The 22,819-nt window shown below is 39.7% G+C and overlaps 1 protein-coding gene across 5 annotated transcripts in view; it reads right to left on the bottom strand.

Annotated features, from left to right (window-relative positions):
- Window positions 1-400: 400 nt before the first annotated feature.
- gask1a (golgi associated kinase 1A) overlaps window positions 401-22,819 on the bottom strand; it is a 61,671-nt gene continuing 39,252 nt past the window's right edge. Inside the window, exons 4-7 of one of the 5 annotated variants that reach the window (XM_051407008.1) lie at window positions 18,235-18,357; window positions 15,677-15,780; window positions 5,521-5,627; window positions 401-3,787 (exon numbers count right to left, since the gene is read on the bottom strand). In XM_051407008.1, coding sequence (XP_051262968.1) covers window positions 5,567-5,627; window positions 15,677-15,780; window positions 18,235-18,357 — 288 coding nt within the window. In that variant the 3' untranslated portion in view covers window positions 401-3,787; window positions 5,521-5,566. The other 4 variants (XM_051407009.1, XM_051407006.1, XM_051407005.1 and 1 more) reach the window with 4 other exon arrangements.

The following is a 22,819-nucleotide window of genomic DNA, read 5'->3' as shown; positions in this document are numbered from 1 at the left end:
GCTGTGAAACTGACATAATGTAGTGAAAGTTTATGAACGCATTAATATATAATAGCAGGAGTAAAATCTTTATAATGGAGTGTAAAAAGAAACATAAAGCTTTATATTTTTCCATTACCACCAATCAGTTGATAAAATACATGAAAGCATTTAATTGTAAACCGTAAAGCAGCTACAGTTCATGTTTTTATAATAACTATCAAATGACAATGTGAAAACAATGTTTCAGTGTGAAAGGGGTTGCTGAACCTACAGAGAATTATCACCTGAATCTAAAGAGCTAGATGTTTCCATCAGGAGTTGATAGAGACCAAAAACAGAGCTAAAAGAGAGAATTGGACTTAAATTCATCAGGTAGACACAAACACAACGTCAAATGAATCAAATGTTGCTTCATAGGTGCTGGATATATAAATAGATTTTATTTTATTTCATATTTTCTAAAAACATGTTCAACAAAACGGTAATAGTTTCTAAAGGATTGAAAACCGAAATCTGTTGTATTTTTTGCATTAGAGGGGATCATTTTTCTCAAATTAAAGCTATTTAAATCAAAAACATCTTTAAAGATCGAGTTACATATTAACATAGGAGCCCTTCTTTGATACCACATTAACAACTCTCTCATCCATTGAACTTGTAAGTCCATGTACAGTTTCTGCCTGTATTTCCTTTGAGGATGCCCGAGTTGCCTCCCAGAGCCGCTGTTGAGGCTGAGATGATGGTGGCCACACCGTGATTCTTTCTCCCTTAATGCCCATAGCAGCCTAGGCCTCAATGGTATTTGTTGCAACAATGGGATGGTGCGTTGTCTTACATGAAAATGATTTTACTCCGGAAGGCATGGTTCTTCTTTTTATACCATGGCAGGAAATGGGCAGTTAGGAACTCCACATATTTTGCAGAGGTCATTTTGACACCCTCAGGCACCTTAAATGGGCGTACCAGCTCACTTCCCATGATTCCAGCCCAAAACATCCCTTCACCACCTCCTTGCTGACGTCACAGCCTTGTTGGGACATGGTGGCCATCCAGAACTCCATCCATCTGGACCATCCAGTGGAGCACGGCATACATCAGTGAATAAAACTGTTAGACAATTAGTCTTAGCCCACTGCAATCATGTCTCCTTGTGGGCATTGTTTAAGGGTGGCCGAAACACAGCTTGGATCTTGGGACTCCAGAGGCTTGCTGATGTACATAAAGGTGTATTTCGGTCGCCAACAACTACAGATACCTTTTTTACTACCCATCAGTGGCTTTTTCACAGCTGCTCACTTAATACTATGAATTTGCCTTACAGAAACTTTCCTTAACACGCCTTTATCTGAACGAACCCGTCTGCGCTCTGAATCAGACACAAATCTTTTCATAGGACGATGATCTCTCTTAATATTTCGGAAAATATCCAGTGGTTTCATACCTATTTAAATGCACTATTTCATACTTTTCATCTGCAGAAAGATCTTTTTTTCCCCCATATTGCATGAAACCTGTGACTTGCTTAATAATGTGGAACAACATCCTTAAGTAGTTTCCCATTAATTAGGCACATCTGGCAAACTAATAAAGACAGACCTGTCTGAGATTGATGTCAGTGATCTAAACAGACATGGGAAGCAGCACAATTGAAAACTTTCATTGAAAAACAAAAAATCTAATGTTTTTTTAATTGAAATCATATTTGCATAATCATTTGGAACACAGTCTATAACCCATGGATGACTTTCCTCCTCTTGAAAGCATTCATTTCTCTTACATTTCTGCGTTCACGGATACACCGTGAACGCAGTGATATTGCCGTGGTTACACATTTAGAAGGGGTGAAACCAACTTATTGTCTAACATCAATTCAGTTATTATTGTTTTATTATTATTTACTGCACACTATGTTTCACATAATTACACAAACTGTACAGTCATAATAAACAATTCTCAAACATTCTTCACCACTGCAACTGTTCTGCAGCGGTTTTGTCTCATCATAAACTTTAAAGTCTTAAACATCTTTAGTTCTATGAATAAAACGATTTAAGTTGCTTGAATGAAAAAACTGTCAAAAGATCTGCTAAAATAACGCCATATTTAAAGCCAACATGAAAATCCACGTTAAGCACCTCCTGAACTTTGATGTTCCTGGGTGGTTCAACCCTTTTCGAATGTGCGCCCATTATATCTCGTCTGATTCTTCTTACCTTACCAAAAACATATCCCCAGTAGTTGAGCGGGAATTCCTACAGGCCCTCTATACACAGCTCCTGTCTTTCATTGGAACAATTAATGATATCTTATTGTTGGACATTTTTGATTGGCTGTTGTTTAATTAAAATTTGAATGTCTGATTTCTAACCTATGCATTTGTAAACACTCCAATATGATTTCTGTTCTGTTCACATTTGTTTTCTCCATGGAAATTGAATTATAATGATATATAGCTATCTCACAACCCACCTCCAGCCTATATAGTCCAGCCACCAGACCAGGTGAACTTAATCTGGCTGATTACCCGACTCTACCCACCAGGCTCTGTGAGGGAGAGACCTGCTCAGAGGGTCGTCACAGCTATATGTATATTCCCTGAATATTAATGTTGATTATTATTGTCATCAGTGGAACTGTTGGGTTAAATATGTGGCTAACTAGCTTAACTGAAAATAGTAATGGCTGTAGACATGGAGCATTCAGTTCTTGCCCCTCTTCTGAGCATCGTGGATATCTGTAACAAATTTCATGACAGTCCATACAGTAATTGGTCAGGCATTGCCACAGCCAATAGGAGTCAGTGTGGCTATAAAAAAGGTTTGTGATCAAGGCGAGAACTGTGAGCATAACAGATGTTCTGAATACACAAGAGGAACTGTGTCACTAGATCTGAGCAACATGTGTCAACTTCCCAGTGTTCCCCTCCCGCTCTTTCATTTGTCTAAAAGGTGTTCACTGTGGAACAGACAGGACTGTAGTAGCCAGATAAGCACAGATCCCGTTAAAGCCTGCTAATCAAAGCTTGTTAGCAAGTGCCCTATCACATTCTCAAATACTCAGACCCTGACAGGAGAGCTGCCATATTCAAAATCAGGATTTAGTGCTCTAAACGTGGAGCTTAGAATGGCTGAAAGAGGAATAGATAAGACAAGAGAAAGGGAAGAGAAATGAGAGAACAGCAGAGGCTCCAGGCACTGACCTATCTCTCATCCACTTTCCCTGCTTCCATGGTTGGAAGTTGAGCAGCTGAGCTCTCTTCTACAGCCTTTATTTATGGCTCATTGTCACCTGCTGTGAGAACATCATTATTAGCTGATGGGCAAGAGCAGAAAGTGTGTAAATATTCTTTTAATGGCTGGCGGCCTGCAGCAGTCATCACTACGACTGAAAGTGTGATGCATGAATGGAGCAGTAATTGGGGAGAGGGGGACTGGGGTTCATATCTAGATGAAGTGAGTTGTATTCTGCAGTTTCACTTCCATCATTTACATCATAAAAGTGCAGTATGTAGTAAGAACCAACATGATTTCAATCACAATTGCATCTTCAGATTTTGCACCTCAAATGTGTTGTCACCTAACCCTGACAGCTATCTGCTGAAAACCAGACAGTGCAGTCACTCAGGACTTAACATTTATTATTATTTATTAAGGGAAGAATGTTAAAAGTACCAGGTGAGAAGACAGTATTATAATGTGGAAAATACATCAATCAGGTGAAAAATAACAAAAATGATCTCAAGCAATAACCTGACTGCGGCAGATGGTTTGTTACACAGGACCATGTAGGAAGTTGTCATTGGAAACTGTTGGGAGAAGGGCAGGCACTTTCAAAAAATACTATCTTCTGTCACTGTCACTATCAGTTCAACCAAAGTTCAACCAATCAGATCAATGAACCATACGTAGTCAAACTCTTGCTGAAGTCAGTCGGGAGAAGAAAACAACTTTTCCATCAAGAAAAGTCTTCAGTGCTGTTTTTTGCTCTACTTTCCAAGAAATACTCTCCAGTGCTGATAGAACTGATGCTAGCAGCAGCTATGCCAAGCTCTCCCTGTAGCTGCCACTACTTCCTGTGTGATCTGGTGATTTTGTGGTCCAGCTGTCTTTCTCAAGTACCCCTTCATCAACAATTCATTTCAAACTGGATGTTATTTAACTACTAATCATATTAAAGTGGATATAAAAGTGGATATTACAATATTTCTATGCAGTTGAACTCGAACTGTTTTGTTTAGTGTGGTCGAGTTGGCATTGTGCTACAGTCACATGGAGTGGCAAAAGCTGCACGTTGCAACCGTGTATCCATGACTTTTAGATAACGGTTTCATCTCCTCTGCTTGCTTGCAAATTAGCTACCACACACTCTTAATTGTAATAACACCTAAATTAATTATAGCTCAAAATGTGGATGTATTTTTTTTAATAAAAACATTCAGTCAGTTTTGTTTCAAATTAGTTGAGCTACTCTGCAATCTCTCCAATACGGCACCCGCAGTACCCACTGAGCTACAGGTACCCACTGAGCTACAGGTACCCACTGAGCTACAGGTACCCACTGGGCTACCCACTGAGCTACAGGTACCCACTGAGCTACAGGTACCCACTGGGCTACAGGTACCCACTGAGCTACAGGTACCCACTGGGCTACAGGTACCCACTGGGCTACCCACTGAGCTACAAGTACCCACTGGGCTACAAGTACCCACTGGGCTACAGGTACCCACTGGGCTACCCACTGGGCTACAAGTACCCACTGGGCTACAGGTACCCACTGGGCTACCCACTGAGCTACAGGTACCCACGGTGCTACCCACTGGGCTATAGGTACCCACTGGGCTACAGGTACCCACTGGGCTACCCACTGAGCTACAGGTACCCACTGGGCTACAAGTACCCACTGGGCTACCCACTGAGCTACAGGTACCCACTGGGCTACAGGTACCCACTGGGCTACAAGAACCCCTGGTTGGGAATCAGTGGTCTGTAGTTTTCCTGCAATACATCTTACTGCCACCAGTGGCAACAGTGAGTGCACTGCTGCTGAGCTGCACTGTGTGAGGAGACAAAGAAGACATCCCACGCCATCAGGAGCTTCACCAGGGCTCCATTAAAGATGAATGTATTGAGGGAGCCCCAGTGGCTGAACGTGGCTCTACAGTGAATGCCCAAACAAGGGAGCCTTCTGACTGTATCCAGCAATAATTGAAGTGTTGGAATTTCAGGGTTAAACATTTTAACACTTTCTGAGTTAAATGTTGTTCAGTGTTGGAGTTATTTCACAGAGTTGCTAACATCAGTGTGAGCAAACCCTCTCTGGTGTAGATGGAATTAAACTCCGCCCACAGAAGAAACGCGTTGCACTTTGTCGGTTGGAGTACGAACAATAAATCTACAGAGAATTTATTTACAAAGCCTAGTTTGTTGTCCGGACTGACTAGCTTACCGTTAGTCACTAACTTAAACCATTCCAACTTCAATGACTGTCTAACAACACTTCACATGCAAGCTCACAAAAACGCGCCGCAGCGTGTTGTACCTGGTTGTCTGTGTGACCTGGACCGGCACAAGAGGAGAGAGACCTTTCAGAAGCTTGTTGATGACCCAGGTAGAAATGTTGATATCCTCTCCACCTTCCCAAGATTCCTGGATACAAAAAGATTGGAAAATTTCAAAGTATTCTTTGTCTAGTAGTTAATAATAAGTTAATCAATATTTTCTTTCTCAAAGGTGGAACAAGACTTTACTCTTTGTTCTGAAAGCCAAGGATCTCTGATGGGGAAACAAGTGAGTTCTATTAGTTTTGCTTCTTTCTATAACTACAGTTACAGTTGTTTCATTCATTATTTTATGAATTTGGTTTATTCTGTATGTCTCCATCTTTAGCCACGTTGTTTAGAAACGGATGAAATTGTCTTCATAGGCTTTCCTTTCTCACACTAGCCAGGGAGATGTTTGAGTAATCACTTCAATAATGTAGTTTTCTCTCTCTGGTTCCTTCTCTCAGCCTCAGTCATGCTACAGTTTGGAGGATCATCTCCACAACCAGCAGGATCAACAACCGTACCTCCTCGCTGTTGGGCGTCAGAAGAACTGGATCGACAGCTTCCATGTCACCATGGATAAACATCTCATTTCATGCCAGGCAAACCACTCCCTCAAGCCACTTGATAAACATTTCAAAGCACATTTTGCCTTTAATTTGTACGATTTACATGACAATAAGATTGTGCTTTGTTTTACACATGAAAAGGCAAAAATGAATGTTATTTTTAAAATTATTGAGATTATTGTTATTGTTATAATTAATATTTAATTTTTTTTAGTGTCGATTTATTTTACACTTAAAGGGAGTAAAATTAAACTAATAGCAGTGTTATGTTGTATCAATGTTAATTTAACCCTCTTTTGCGAGTTAACGAAGGAACTAAAATGTTTAACTAGTTTGAAAGTGTTCATTTAACTCTGGAGAGTGTGGAGCTATATAAACTCTGAGAAGTGTTGAAATCAACTCTGTGGGAGTTAATTCAACACTGGGCTTTAATATCAACAGGCCATCGCATACTCTAAATGCCTGCTGTTTTCCACCATTGCTACTTGTTCCCTGCACACTGGACTGCATGCAGGTTGACTCCAGTCCTCTTCTTGTGTTAACAGCCGTGCATTGTGCAGTTAGCTTCAGTTCACTCAGGTTAACAAACAGACAGGCAGAAACTCTCCACAGTACACCACTCTCCTCCATCATTTCTGTCTTCTTCCCCTTGATCGCACATTATGTAAGACCCTCCCTCTTGAGATTGGCAACCAGTCTGTGACAAACTGTAGCAGTAGCAATGAAAACATTTGTCTGGCTTCTGTCTGAGCAAGAAACGTCTGAATTGGATCTCTGCTGTTTACTGGGTACAAATCAGTTTATGTTCCTGTGCAAGTCAACAAGTAAAGCATACCCAGACGTTGATGAAGACAGGAGCTGTGTGCACTCATGAACCTGGAAGTCACTTTGGATAAATGTGCCTGCGGTAATGGCATTGTAAATGAAGCTAATTCAGAATTTGATATCATCTTAATAAGGGAAGATAAATATCCTCATTATCGCATGGCCTCCTTTTCCCCAGGAAGCAGGCCTGTGATTCACATGTTCACATCACAGCCTCAAGGTAGCAGCAGCAGACCTGTGGCTCTCCTCTGCCTCTCATAATAGTCCATTCTTTTTGCTCTGCACCAGATAATGACCTTCACCATACTGCTCCATGATGATAGCTATTATGGATGAGTCATGGGTGAGTGGCTGTTTATGTTGGTCATCTATCTCCCTCTGTCTCCTGCACTCTCTTCCCCTCTCTGACATACAAGTAGAAATCTGCAAATGCAAATATAATGCAATAACATTAATTTGATAAAAGGTAATTTGTACTTCTACTCCATTGCATGTCTGTCTATCCTGGGGGAAGGATCCCTCCTCTGTCGCTTTTTTATGAAGTTTCTTCCAGTTTTTCCCTTGGTTTAAAAGGGTTGTTTGGGGGAGATTTTTCTTGAATTGAGGCGAGCCTTGTACAGATTGTAAAGGTCAATTGTGATTTTGGGCTATATAAATAAAATCTTACTTTACTTTACTACTGGTGCGCTTGTTTTTTAGGAAGGAGAAGAAAAGTGTACAATCTACATAATAAAAGTTGAGCTTATTTGGCAAAAGTAATCCCATTGATGTATCCTTTACATGATGTCCTATTTATCTATACTGAGTACATAGCACTAATATATGTATTTAGTGTTTATAATGTTTCTCAAATGGGGATTCACAGATTATTTGTCTCATATTCCACTGTCAGAATATAGTGAAAGTTTTGGCAAATATGACAAAAAGTCATTTTTATAAAAGTTACCTACCGCAGCTTTAAATTGTGAGTGTCAAAAAGATGCAGTTCATTGCAATCGCAATGCCGTCTTAGTGTTACTGTATAATGACAAAAAAACTGGTTTGCCATGAATTAACAGATTCTAAACACCAGAAATTAAGCATTTAAGGGTATTTCTTTATAAATACTCTTAACTGAGGCATTTCTACCAGAAATGTTTTGCGCTGGTCAGGAGGTTGGCTGAAAAATATTTCAAAGGGGTACATTAATTAAAAAATGTGGAGAACCACCGCTCTATACCAACAGGCCAACAACTTTCAGACATCAAGGAGCTACCACTGCCGCGAGAGGAGCCTTTTACATCGATGATGCTTGGTGCTCAAACGCAGTCAAAGTGGATGGACACTCTTTTTATGTGAAGATGAAACCATATTATCATCACTATCTTGTTGCGGCTGTTTACATTCAACCAGACGCACATTCAAAAGATGTACTGCAGAATTATTTCCTGCAGTATATTATACATGTATACCATATTATTCTGTGTGTAGCATGAAGGGACAGCAAACGTTGTGGTGCACCTATAGTGAAACCAGCTCTATAGTACCCTTAATAAGTTCACAACATAAACAGCTGATTTGTGCCATCTGGCTGTCTGTGGAGCACGCCTCTCAGAGTCAGCATGAATAGATATGTGGATTGCGCTTTAGACTCCTGACCTTGGTTTACATAGCAGGCTTATCATCTCTCTGTACTTTTTTTGTTTCTTTATTCTCCACGTGAAAGGATTTCCTGAGGTCTGGCATTTCCAGCCAATTCAGCCAGTTTCTTTACATCAACAATGATCATGTTGTGAATTCACTCATCCACATTGCAAGCAACCCCTGTCTCTTTTCTAGCTTCTGCTATTTTCACCCACTGTCCTTTAGTAGTGCTGCATGCAGGCTTTATAGTAAATGTATAAATGCATTAAATCCAATATAATCCAGATGGGGCTTAATGAGCTGGACCAAAAAATGTGTTCAAACAGCAGCAGAGAAATGAATGCAATCTAAAAGCAGTGGTGGGCATCACACTTTTGGTGGTTTGACACATGAAAAAAAGCAAAAGATTTCATGTAAGAGAGATCAAGTGGGGATAAAGAGAGGATCACACATTCAAACCATTTCTCATTAGAGCCATTTATTCAGTGATGAAAGAGGGAGCCAGAGAAAATGTCATTAATCCATGAACTAGCAATACGGCTGGAATTGTAATGCAGAGCGGGTAATGCATAAAACAGTTTCAAGTCATATCATTTGTGCTTTTCACAAGACCCAAATGCCAAAATAATGTTTTGTGACAGCTGAGCTTTAGAATTGTGTCGCTCACACAGAAAAGCCTCAGCTCTATTCCGTCCCTAATGACACTTGATTTTCAACCAATTTTTATCCCTTTTCTTTCATCTTTTGCTTCTGTACACTGCTGTGCATTTTAACAATGTGCATGACAGCCACTTTGAGTAGAAAAAAATTATATATATATATTTGGTCCATTTTTATCAAAAGGCTTCCAGGATCTGGTGCAGAAGCTATTTGCTGACAGCCATTTTTAATCCCTCGATTAAAAGCAGAGAAGCTTATCTCATAAAAACAGACATCCAAATCAATCACTCGATCTGCTGTTGGCTCTCAGTAAAATATTAAAATAGAAAAAAAAAAAAGAAATAGACTGGGCTTCTTTCCGCCAAATTGTTTGGAAGAATTGTCACTTGGCTGTTGCGGAGGAGCGGGGGAATAATTTGTCTCACATTTCCCTTCTGTGAGGCGACATTTGGTGAGATGTTGGAAGCCGGAATGAAAAACAGGAATATGTTTGGAGTGACAAGCACCTCTCATTGACAGACAGAGCTACGGGGGCATTTCATTTGGTGCAGATGATCAAACAATTAGCATGAATTAGACACTTTGAATATGTGGGCCTGTGTGGGTTTGCTGTTGCTTTATGCCTGTCCAGCAAACTCACTGACATACTTGTTACCTTGAGGCTTATGTTTGATTCTGGTTCAACAGCAAATTCACTCTCCTTGTGCACTTCGATGGTGAAATGTTTCAGTGATGGAACTGTAGTCTGTAGTACTGCTGCTTTTTCCTGTTACACAAACAGATCAGCTTTATAAATGACTGCATGTCTGGTTCACTTTCAAATAGGGATTCCTTTTATGAAGTGTTTATAAGATGTATGGAATGGCTTTATTAATGGTTAATGAATCATCAGCTAATACTTTATTGATCACTTATGAGCTGTTAATTAGGACAACTTTGGGGTTGCCTTGTGTGTCTAGCAGGACAGCTGCTTTGTCTTTTTCGCTCTAGCCCTTTCATTATAAAGACTCCTCCAACGGACCATTTGACTTTCTGGAAAATACTTTTGCTAATAGCTTTTAGGACAAGGAGGAACCAGTGACCATTCATTACCATCTGTGACTGCAGAGTGGAGATTATTCCCCTTTATTAATGACTTATTAACATATAAAACAAAAGAACTTGTGAACATTTATTAATAACCTGACTGTTGACACCAGCTGGAGTGATTTATCACAACCTAAAAGTTGGCCTTAGTAAGGGCTTAAAACCATAGACTAAATAAAAATGGACGTAGTCTCTGTGACGTGACCCATTGGTTTCTAAAGAGCTGTTGTGAAGCTCAGTGTGGTCGGCTCTGACCGTCGCCATCTTGGAAGTCCTGACTCCACCCAACTGTCGCCCACATCGTCGCCCACAAAAATGGGCGACGACGTAGAGTGTGGGTGAAGCTGACTGAAGCCTGGTTACTGAAACAGCCTCCTGTGATGGCAACCACCTGTCAATCAAAGTGGTCATACCCTTAATTATGCATAACTTTAAACGATGACTTATAGAAAGATCCCTCCCTGTACAGTTATCATGAATGTGGAAATTAGCTTTAGAGACCAAACGATTTGTGTACCAGGCTGTAAACATATTTCTGGGCATTTTAATATGGGGCCTTATGGAGACTGAACCACTTCTGGAGCCAGCCTCAAGTGGGCATTAGAGGAACTGCAGTTTTTGTTACTTCAATGTTGGCTTTGCCAGCCACGGAGGTTGCCACTTGGCTACAAGTGATCAAATAAATGACTTATTAACCATTAATAAAGCCATTAGTTCCAACATATGAACCTGTTATAAGTGGCACCTTAGTGGGAAATTGTTCTTAAACTCTCTCCTCAAGCTCTCCTTTGGGATAAACAAATCTATGACCAAAATGAAGAATTTTATATATTTGTTTATATATGTTTTGATTCCATGACAGCGTCGTCTGTATTTGCATTACCCAGTCAGAATGCCTGTGGTCCTGTCTACTTAGAATTCTTTGCAAATATTCAATCAAATCATTTAATGTTAAACGTATTTGCATAAATCATCACAACTGTCTGTGAGGCTGACGGGGACAAGGCTGCCAGCGTCCTGGCACCCAACACAAGAAGAGCTAACCAACATTAGCTAACAAACATCCACCAGTGGAAACAAATGTACACTGTGAGCCAGTTAGCTACTTAGCTAGTCAGCTATAGAACATTTAACAGCTTAAAAGTAAATGTTTGATTGTCCTTGTTCACACACTGTGAACACTTTGTGTCAGGTAACTTTGCTGTCAATCCAATATGGAAACTGGTCCACCCACTCAGAAGTTTGGAAGCTATAGGAGTATTTCTGACCTTTTTTCTTCTCTCTTTATGGGATAAAAAAAAAGGTATAATAATATAATATCACCACTCTGAAATAGATTGGTCCATGGACCATGAGGCTGTGGATGTTGTATTTATTGTAACCCCTAACAAAAAGGTCTTTCTTTTGTTCCCGAAATAGCTGCACCATTTTATCTCTTTAGGTTTCTGTTTGCTCAGAGCCTCTTGCTGCAGAATGATCTCTCTTCGATTACATTGCAGAAATGTCATCTTGACAGTCAGCGTCACAAATGATGTTTCATTTCTACTTCTGTTTGGTCCGGGTCACCTCAGTCACAGGTCCCTCTTGAGCTGTACTTTCTTGTCCCTGATGTGCTGGAGGAGAATCTTCCCTCTGTGCTCCACTGTGCGGATGAGAGGCCTGAGACCACTGGCCCCACCTTGGCTTTCCCAGAATTCCCTGTCTGTGTAAAGGGAGCGTAGAAGAAGACTCTCCAGACAGTCTGACTGGAGCACAGACACTGCTCTCTCTGGAAACCTGACAACAGAAACCGCATTACACTTGATCAGCTGTAGCTTCACTGATTTGTTCAAAGTCTAGAAAACAAGACTACTAATGTGTAAAGCCTCTGTCACAGCCCTCAGAGTTCTCTATATGCCATAATAAAACAAATAGCAAGTCCAGTTGCACTTGTCAAAATTGACAAACAGATTAGCTCTGTTGTCAGTACGAGCTTTTTTCAGCTCCGTCTTTTGGCCAAAGTGAAGTCTTTTCTCAGTCGGCAGGATCTTGAGAAGGCAATCCATGCTTTCATCAGCTCAAGACTGGACTACTATAATGCCCTTTACGTCGGCCTCAGTCAGTCCTTAATTTATCGTCTCCAACTTGTGCAGAACGCTGCTGCCCGATTTTTAACTAGCACGTCCAGACGTGAACATATTACTCCTGTGCTGTCGTCACTCCACTGGCTTCCAGTCCGTTTTAGAATTGATTTTAAACTTTTGTTGTTTGTTTTTAACACCATTAATGGCTTGGCCCCCTCTTACTTGTCAGAGATTTTAACGTTTCGCAATTGTGGCAGAGCCTTGCGCTCTTCGGGTCAGCTTCTGTTAGAGGTCCCTAGGTCCAGACTTAAACAGTGGGGCGATCGTTCTTTTGCCGTCGCTGCTCCTAGACTGTGGAACAAACTGCCCTCTGACATTCGCATCACTACTGATCTCGGCCTTTTTAAATCGCAGCTTAAGACCCACTTTTTTAGATTAGCATTTAATTCTGACTAGGACAGTACTGTCTCTTAGGTGTACTCTTTTTATCTGCTCCTTTCTGTGCATTTCTGGAAGGCTTTTAATACCCTGCAGCGCTGCAGCACTACAGCACTTTAAATTGTATTTGTATATTATATATGTGTTATGTATTGTTTTATGGCTTTGTTGTAAAGCACTTTGGGTACCTTTCGGCTATTGTAAAGGGCTATACAAATAAACTTGATTTTGATTTGATTTGATTTGATTCTAGATGTGCCTTATCATTAGCATTGCTAAAACTGGGCTAATATTAAAGGATCAGTGTGTAGGATTTAATAGACTCTAGCAGTGAAGTTGCAGACTGCAGCCATTTGAATACTGCTCAGACTTCAAAGCATTAACTACGGTGGACACAAAATTGTGAAAGGTTCTATCTTCAGCCAGGTTTGGTTTGACTGTTCTGTAGAAACATGGTGGTCCAACATGGTGGACTTTTCAGGTACACTTTAAAACGGTTTATTTATGGTATATTTGTGCAACATTTTGAAAGTGCTTCACAATTAAAGATGTAAAGTTTGTCTAGTACTGGAAGAAAGGCCATGAGATAATAAGTGTATGGGTGATACTAGGAGGTCTGAAAATGTGCGCTGTTAAACCCATTTGTAGAATTCATTGCACTTTGACCCTCTCTATGACAGCAGGCTCATTGTCTCACCTCTGAGTGTGGGTCAGGGTTAGATGGGCCAAATCGTATCTATCCCAAAAGTGTTGGGATACTACTGAAATGGGCAACACATAGACACTAACTTTCTGCCACCTGCTAGGGCTGGATCCCTGGCTAGTAGTATTCTCGATACTGGCTGCTGGGTGTCCATTAATACCTGATGTACGACACCTACGTAGTAGTTCCAGTGAAACTGTATGTTTACTGTTCTTAATGTTAATGTGCTGAAATGAATTGAATGAAAACAAAATGATCACCAGAGGATGGAGACTGTAACAATGATGTTAATGATTTTCCCAGGTATTAAGAAGCACCTTAGGCATTACCAAGGAAACGGAGTTATGGCTAGTATAACAACTTTAGATTTTTAAATTCATGAAAACATGAAATAATCATCTTAATTTTTTTTGTTTGGCAAGTGACCATGGTATAAGTGGGTTAATGCCCTTCGTGGTGTCCATAATCAGGAATTAATTTGCGTAGGCAACTGGTTCTGGCCTCCATGTCGTCATTAATTCCTGATAATGGACACCACGTCAGGCATTAACCCTTATATAATAATTAGTTTATACCACTAGTATTTCTGGTGTCGACTAGCGAGATTAAAAACATTTAACCGACTAGCACATCCCTACTCCTTCTGTAGTATAATGTAATAATACTTAAGGTTTGCTATGGCAAATGGCTCTGAATACTTGGATACCACGGCCACAGATGCTGTTGCTTTGGGCAGAAGCCAATCAGAGGCACAAACTAGAGATGGTGCAAATTTGGAACAAAATAATACTCAAAATATTCTGTCATAGTTACTGAATTCAAACAAAAAGTGAAGTCATTTAAACTGCTGGTTTTTACAATATGCAACCTTGCTTGCCATTGGTGGAGCACATAAGAGAATTTGATTGGATTTTCTAACCAAAATAAATCTTAAGAGGAATGTTTATGTGTAAATGCTTTGGCTTTTTAACCAAATGTTTTAATTGGTCATCTTTTGTACTGAAGATTTAATAAAGACCAAGGATATGTTCAGACTGCAGGCAAAAGTGGCCCAAATCTGACTTTTTTGCCCATATGTGACCCATATCGGATTTTTTTTATGATAGTCTGAACAGCACAAATCCGATTTTTTCAAATCCGATCCAGGCCACTTTCATACGTGGTCCTAAATCGGATACATATCTGATGATTTTCAAAGCGACCTCAGTCTGAACGGTCATTCTGCTTTTCATCCGACTTTTACGTCAAGTGAGACAGACTTCACAATTCTGCGCCGGATCGGATCTCAGCAAAAAATCGGAATTGAGCATTAAGACCTGCAGTGTGACCGTAGCCCAAGGCCTGTCCATTCAAGCCTTGGAAGAGCTCCAACTTCCAGTAACCTCAAACTGTCAATGCAGAAAATGAATGGAACTTTCACATGCAGAACACTGGATGCCTAAGATTACTCACTCTGCAGGTATAACATGCAGTTTGCTTCAAGTATTCAAAACCTTCCCTATAAGTTATTTACCATGACTCTGAAATGCTGCTTGTAAATGATTTCATCCATCATGCACAGTAACTGTGAATGGCTCCTTCTCAGTCCATGCTAACAGATTTCTATATATTTATTCATAGATTGGATAAAAAGGCAGTCCAAGAAGTTGTTAGATTAAGAAGCAATTGAAATGAGTCAGACTTCACCTCTGGGAAAAAAAACAAATTTTCTTTTATTTTGCTCTATATTATTCAGTGATGAGAAATAATACAAGACTTTAACATTCCATTTTCATTCAGTTTCACGTCCTGGCTTAAGATATTTAAGAGCATTTTATAGCGGGGCTTAGTAATCCTAAGTGACAGACAAAGGGGAATTTCTATCAGACCTGATTCATTCAGCATATTGAATAGCAGGCTAATTGAATGCACACTAATCTAATCAGACAGACATTGTAACAAAACCCTAACAAGCTTCCACTGAACGTTTCTGTGCTGCTGATTTGAGTGCCGATCACCAGGGAAATATGTTGTTAGATGTGTTTTATTTTCTCCTGAAACATTTCCTCACATCAGTGTTTGCGCCTGCTGTGAGCCCAAATAAGCCTCGGACTCTGTGTGGTGTAATTTATAGGGCCCGGGTGCCAGAATGGAGCAAAAAATAACTCCTGCATCCTCCTGCTTTAAAACTGTGCTTTGTACTCACTCATCAATGCCCTCAACCAGCCTGAAGTTGAGGTTGTTATTGGCCTGTTGTGGCCTGCCAGCGTTGTCTATGAACACCAGTCTGGAGGGATCTGCCTTCCTCACCTGCACACAAACACACACACACACACACACACACACACTGTCAGGAGGTAACACAGGTTACACATAGGCACAGTTCGAAATGTAGTTTTTACTATTTTAATTTAATTTATTTATCACTTTTTAATCTTTGTAGCACTCTTATCTTTTTCTATTATGAATAATGCAAATTAAAGCAAACATTGCAATTTAAATATTATCGATGGGATGCATAAAACTGAAATAACTTTGTAATTTAAAGTAAAGTTATGGAAGATCTAATTTGTATTCACAAATTTAAAAAATGCTTCTATCTGATTATTCATTTCTGCACATGAATTTAGTTAAACAAAGATGACATTGCAACATGACAGAATATTTAAAGGATGTCAAATGAAGACAACTACACTGCATTTAATCCAAGATGGGGAAGATTTTCCATGGTTTCACATCTTTTACGGTTTATTTTGCTCTGCATTTAGCTACACAGAGGTAAATACCAAGCTGGTCAGCACTGCAGACCAGTGCAGACTTTTTATATGTGATACTGTATCGGACAGTGTGTCCATGAACATGCAGGATTGGGTCAGATTACTTTTAAATGTAGTAAGTTACTAAACATAAATGACATGGCAATTTTGTTAATATTAATTCTGTAATTAATCCATTGGATTGCAATAAAAATGTTTTTAAACTATAGCACCTTTATACTAAAATTTGTTCCATGAATATTCTTTTTCTCATTAACCATCTCAAAAAGTTTCAGTGCAGATAGATTTCATATTGCATATTCAGCATTTACAGTTGGTCAAATAAAATAACACTGCATGTCTTCTGTGATTATTTATTATTTGTTCCGTGTTGAAAATCATTGTCGTTCAGCACAGTTGTAAGCCATCCATTGGCAATCCCATGATGCCTTGGGTTGAGTCTGTCGACCAATCAGAAGCTGATGCAAGGTGCCGGCCTGACCAACAGAAGCAATTTGGGGTTCAGCATCTTGCCCAAGAACATGTGAACAAGAGTTTCAGAAATCCCCTCCCCCCATACCTTTCTGTCGTTGGAATTAACAATTTCTGTAATGTGGAGGTGAGAAAAGGAGCCAGTGTTTGAACTTCTCTCTCTTTATCTGGAACAACTATAAACACTTTTGCCCTGGGACATGGTGACAACAGATTTGCTAACATGGTCCCCACATCAACTTTATGAGGTGATGGTTTGTCAGTGTGGTGTGTTATAGCTTTTTGCCTTCAAGGTGCTAAAAAAAACAATAAATGACTTTAACATTATTTATTCTTCTTAAATATATATATATAAAAAATTAACAAAATGCTATGTGCATGCACAACATAATAATTTAAGAGCACTATTTAGTAGTTTGTGTGCATTCATTATTAATTTGAGAGCACAATTTGTTAATTTGTACACACAGATGAGCTTTTTCTCTCCTGCCAGGCTTTGTAATTACAAGCAGAGAATCATTTTGGATAAAAATAGGCCAATCTTAATAGGTCTTAGGAAGACATTTTGACATCTCACAGCAGGAAAAGCACAGGTGTAAAAAATAAAATGAATGGCGGTTGAATTCCATTTTGCTGCTTCAGTGTCAAGGTCCTGCTGGCTCTGTCACACTGTAATGGCTTACTGGGACACTTTAATAGCACAGAACCATCTTTAATGTTATTAGTAACACCTGTGCTTTTTCTACAAGACAAATCAAACTGCTGTCCTGTGGTTTGAACATTAAGTGCACGGCAAAACCAGCTTGGAATAAGATTATTCAAATAACAACCTCATACATATGACAAAAACAGCCATAATAAATGTTTCCACTGAGGCTTCCAAGTGATGGTGGAACCTTTAAGTCAACTGCAGAATGAAAAAGAGCTCCTGCTGTGATTTTCACACAACAGCTTGATGTATTTTTACATATTGTAATGAACAATACAAACAACTTGTAACATAATCAGCATCTGGCACCTAACGAATGAGAGAGCTCATCGCTAGATATATCAACACTACCTTGAGTATAACATTTGCTTCTGCTGTAATATTTAAATATAGAGCCTTTCTCCTATGTTGCCATGGAGGAAGGGGAGTACCGAAATGTTTGTGCAACAAAAAAACAAACAAGGCAGCCGGGGTGGACTTCATTTACTTCATTTCCTCTGATATGATGACTAATGATATGACAATCACAAAAACAGTTAAATTTTAAGTTTTCATATCAAACAACAATTTGGCACAGCAGGAGAAAAACCTTTTTTTTTATTTACACCAGCACATCAATCAAAGCACAGATCAGTAAACTTGTCCTTTGACTGAGAGTAAGTCATTAGTCTTAGTGCTGTTACTGCAAATAAAGAGAAAACACCCCAAAGGCCTTGTAGTGTTTCAGGACATAAATCATGAGAATGGCACAGGGAAAAAGGTTGACTGTAGAGTTGAAATAACACCAGCGCTGTCTGTGATACGTACCAGGATGTGAACCAGCAGCAGGTCCTTCGTGTTGCCACACTTGCCGTGCAGCAGGTTCTCCACGCAGAGTTCTGTTGGATCAGGTGTGAAACCGCAGCAGTACCGGTCCAGCCGGTCGTTGACCTGCACCAACACACGAAGAACACACAAAAACAGTGAGCTATGGCTGGTATTTGTTGCTGTTGAAGCTATGGACACAAAGGGTTCATTTCCAGTTGGAAAATTGGGCAAAATTCTACTTTTTTTCTCAGCTACATACAGGCTGCACTCAACCTTCCCTGGTGGATATCGTATGCATCCTGAGAGGAATATTTAATCTATAATTTTATTAAGCGTTAAAAGCACTAGAAGGAGTTTTTAACTGGTCTCAATTTAATACTGATGCCTCTGTATGACCTGAAACAAACAAGACCATCAGCCAGAAGACTGGCTATTTCCATATAGTTGTTCTTAATGCTGGCCACCGGGTCGGATTCAGTCAGTCCACCTGAAATCAATGAAACGAGATGGTGAAAACACTAGTGCTTTGTCCACAGGGGCCACCAGAATCAACACAAAAAGACAGTTCCTTGTAGGGGCTTTTGTATTCTCCAAAAAAGACGGTGCTTGTCTTGGTAAAGATTAGTGCTGAATGATATAGTAAAACATCATACTGAGATTTTTTTGACAGATAATGAGATTGCGATATGATTCACGACTCGCGGGAATTATCATTTTTGCATCACAAATTATTTAAGACTATTTAAATCATGATGATATGACATTTTATGTGGTATTTACTAAACCACGAGTTTTCTTAAATCTGGAGAACAAGATTTGTAGGTCAGGGTATCTCTGCAGCACTACAGTACTTCATTATAATGCTGTTTGTCATACATTTTACCTTTATCAAAAAATTGCAGCTTCTGCAGTTTGGATATTGCACTTGGCCATTTTGCAATTTTGATAATGTTTCAATTATTTTGCAGCCCTAGTACAGCTGCAAAAATATTAGCTACAATGAAAATGAAATGAAAACTATGATTTGAAGGGAACTACTAACTCAGAAAGCATTTGTTATAAGCAGCATGATCACAATTTCTTCTTTTCTTAAGAACCGTCGCCCTTTCAGTGGACTGTGATTTGGAATAAAGATTAGACAAAAGACTGTGGCCAAAACAAACTTTCAGCTTTTGATCAGTCAGCATTGATTTCCTCTGTAGCTCATGTTGAAACAAGCACAGTGTTGGCTCATCATCCCAGCGAGGGTGATCTGCTTCTGGATCTCAGTCTGTTAATCTCATAGAGTTATCAGTATGAAAACAGATGAAACCCACATTTAGTGCCTGTGTTGATGTGAAAACACATAAATATCAAGTGAAACAAACAACTAGTCTTAATGACTACAGGGATAAACTGAAATGTACAGCCAGAATCATCAGAGATGAAGGCCTACACCACATACTGTCCAAGCTCTGCCAAAAACATTAAAATCATTAGTTGGAGTTAGGAATGTCTCAGGACATGCCTGTGGTTTAGGGAAATTCCACCCTGTAGGACATCTGCTCAAGAGATTTGTAATAAATGAAATGCCTGTATTCACAGACTGTACACATATTCTACTTTTTCTGGTCTTTTGCACAGTTAAGTAGTTAAATAAAGCCCCCCTCCGCGCCACAACAATCTGTGTTCTAGTTGGATGTTTGATCTGCACTGTGCAGAATGATGCATTTGTGAAAATCTGATTTTAAGGGGCAGGGCCTACCAGCATGGTTTGTGACATCACAAACAGTTTGGAAGTCAGTCCTGGTCCAGTATGCAACTTGTACAGTGTGATGTAGAAACGTGAAGCCACCAGTGCACATACAAAGAACAGCTGAAGCTTATGGGGATGTCATTGATTCTGTAGGGAATCTTTAAATTAAGGTTTAATTCCTATTTAATCGGCTCTAAAGCCAGAAGCACACAAAAAGGAAAATTCCACATTAATTACAACTCTGGTCTTGTTTGCATAGTTTTAGCTCATATTACTATGATAATTTATGTACACCATAATGTATTATTGCATTAAGAGCTTCTGGAAAGTTTTATTCCTTGTATCTGTCAACATACTTGGCAAATAAAGTTCAATCTCATTCTGATTCCGATCGATCGGGAACACAAGAGATACCGCTATAATGAAGTCTGACAGGGTTACTTCCCCAGTCTGAGGAGCAGTCCGGTTTTAGACAACCAACCAATATCTTATTTCACCACTTCATTTGAAAGTGAAACTGAGAACGTCTGTAATAATCCTTCATTGAACAAGAAAACACTGTACAGTAGAGTTGAAATAGCAGTCAGTCGTCACATGACTTGGACTCTTTGTATACTTGATTAGGTATAGTCTCAGGGACCACCGTCTGATAGGATTTAGTTATTCCAAAACCCCTGGAACCCCCTCAAGGACCTCATACTCCCAGGCTGATAACCTCTCCTGTATAGCACTAAATAAGCAAATATTCACATTTGAAAAGACAAGAGTCAGTGAATGTTTGACATTTTTCTTTTTCTTTTGACATACCCAAGTTGTTGATAAACCAAATAGTTAACAATTAATTTTCAGCTTTTTTTGTGTGAAAAGCAATCTCTGTACCCATTTGCTTGCAACTGATGATAATTTTGCCTCTTGGGGCAACAACCAATGTTTCGGGGCTTTGGTGTAGACAGATAATGGATATTTGGGCCAAGACTTCCTTCGCAGTCCGATCAGGCACTTTACACATGAGAATGACGAAAACACGTTTAAGCTAATCTCTAAACAGATATCTGCAAATGAATGCAGATAGGTTTTTCAAAAACGAATAAAAAGCTAAATCGCTGTGAGACCATATCGCCGATGGGTTCCGAGATTACATTTCGGCCAATACTTTCGGCCCCTTTATCTCTCCACACAGACTGTTTACCTGCATGCAACCAATGCGCAACCAAATGTGATCGGTGATTACTACTCGGACTACAAACGAAAACCAGGACGCTTCTGATGCCAAAATCTTGGTCCCTTGCCAACAGATTCTGCATTTAAATGCACATATCTGTTTATAGAGATTAGGTGAAGTGTGCATGATGACTTGTTTACGACTGGAAACACACATTTTGGATTTTGACTCGGGGCTTGTTGGTCTTGACTTGGGATACGAATACAGAGAAGAATACAGACTATCTTTCCCACCTGTGTTTATAGTAAACAGACTTTTTTCATTAGTTTTCTCTTCCGGATAAGTTCACCTAACCTGGGATGTGTTTAAAGGCAGGTCACAGGTCTTGTTCCATACCCTTCTTCTACATGTCTGATATATTATAAGCAATGTAGCTAAATTCCCAGATTTCAGCGATGAAATTCAGTAAAATTATCATTACGGATATGAATGATGATCATAACTGTGAAAGTAAGTTATAATAAACAGGAATTATCCAGTAATAGGTTGGTGACAGCAGCCTAATACTGTACAGTAGCTAACCCTAACAAAGCAGTCACAGGATGAGTAGAAATGTATCAATGTCTGCAAGCTGCTGTGCAAAATCACAACCTACGGTGAACTCTTCTGTTCTACAGCCAATGAAATGACGAACAATACGAGAGGACCCTTGTGAGAGCCTTGTGATTTACTCTCCAGTGTTAAAATGTGAGACTGACAACACAGAGAAGCAAACAGACACGACCTTGATGAGATCTGCCCTCAGGGTTTGGCTGTTTGTGAGGGTCTGTGTGTATGCAGTGTGTGTGTTTTGTGTGCATCAGTGCACTAATACAAACCTGTGTCCCTCACACAACCCCGCTGCCTTCGGGTCAGCCCTTTGTGTGCTTTGTTGTGCAGTAAAGCTGCAACTCCACTGTTTCTTCTCACTTGTGTGGTGCCATTTTAGGAGACTTCTCACCCTGCTGCAACATTTCCATCCCACACTGGAATACACTGATTTTGAGTTTGGTCCAGCAGCCTTGTGGAGACTGAGCCAATATTGACTTACACTGCCACTGAACACCAGCAAGCCTCAGGGAAAGACGAGACGTGGTGCTCTGCTGTGGTCAGAGTCGACACAAAACTAAAGTGGAACAAACTGTAAAGTCTATGTGGGGAGTCTGATTTACTGAAATACTGCAAGTCTTTATATTCAGCACAATCAATGTACTGCATGCTGTTCTTTCAGTCTGTACGCACACTCTATCAGCACCCTCAGTGTTTAAATCTCCTTGTTTCAGTGTTTGTTGCTAAGTGCTTGTTGCTGTTCTATTTATCCATTGAACTTCTCAGCGTTTACTAGTCAGTCAAACAGTGTGGGCAGTATGTGCTGCCTTTATTTTTTAAGGTTTTATTCTAAAAATATTTGACTTTGTGTGGGTGCTGCTCTTTTCTCTACTCTTCTGCCACTGGCGGTTACAATGACAATTAAGTGTTCCAAAGTCCTACTGCATATTAACTCTAAGCAGGTGTGGAGTACTTTTCTACTAGAAAGGTGATGAATATTCAATCAAATCAGTATGCATACTTAACAAGACTAAAGCCCTTTTCACACTGGACAAACAACCCACTAACATTTGGTCTTTGTCTTCAGCGGGAAAGGGTAC

Source organism: Dicentrarchus labrax, unplaced genomic scaffold (assembly GCF_905237075.1).
Source record: "Dicentrarchus labrax unplaced genomic scaffold, dlabrax2021, whole genome shotgun sequence".
Taxonomy (NCBI): domain Eukaryota; kingdom Metazoa; phylum Chordata; class Actinopteri; family Moronidae; genus Dicentrarchus; species Dicentrarchus labrax.
Note: the sequence above shows the minus strand (reverse complement) of the source record. Positions and strands in the feature narration are given on the sequence as shown.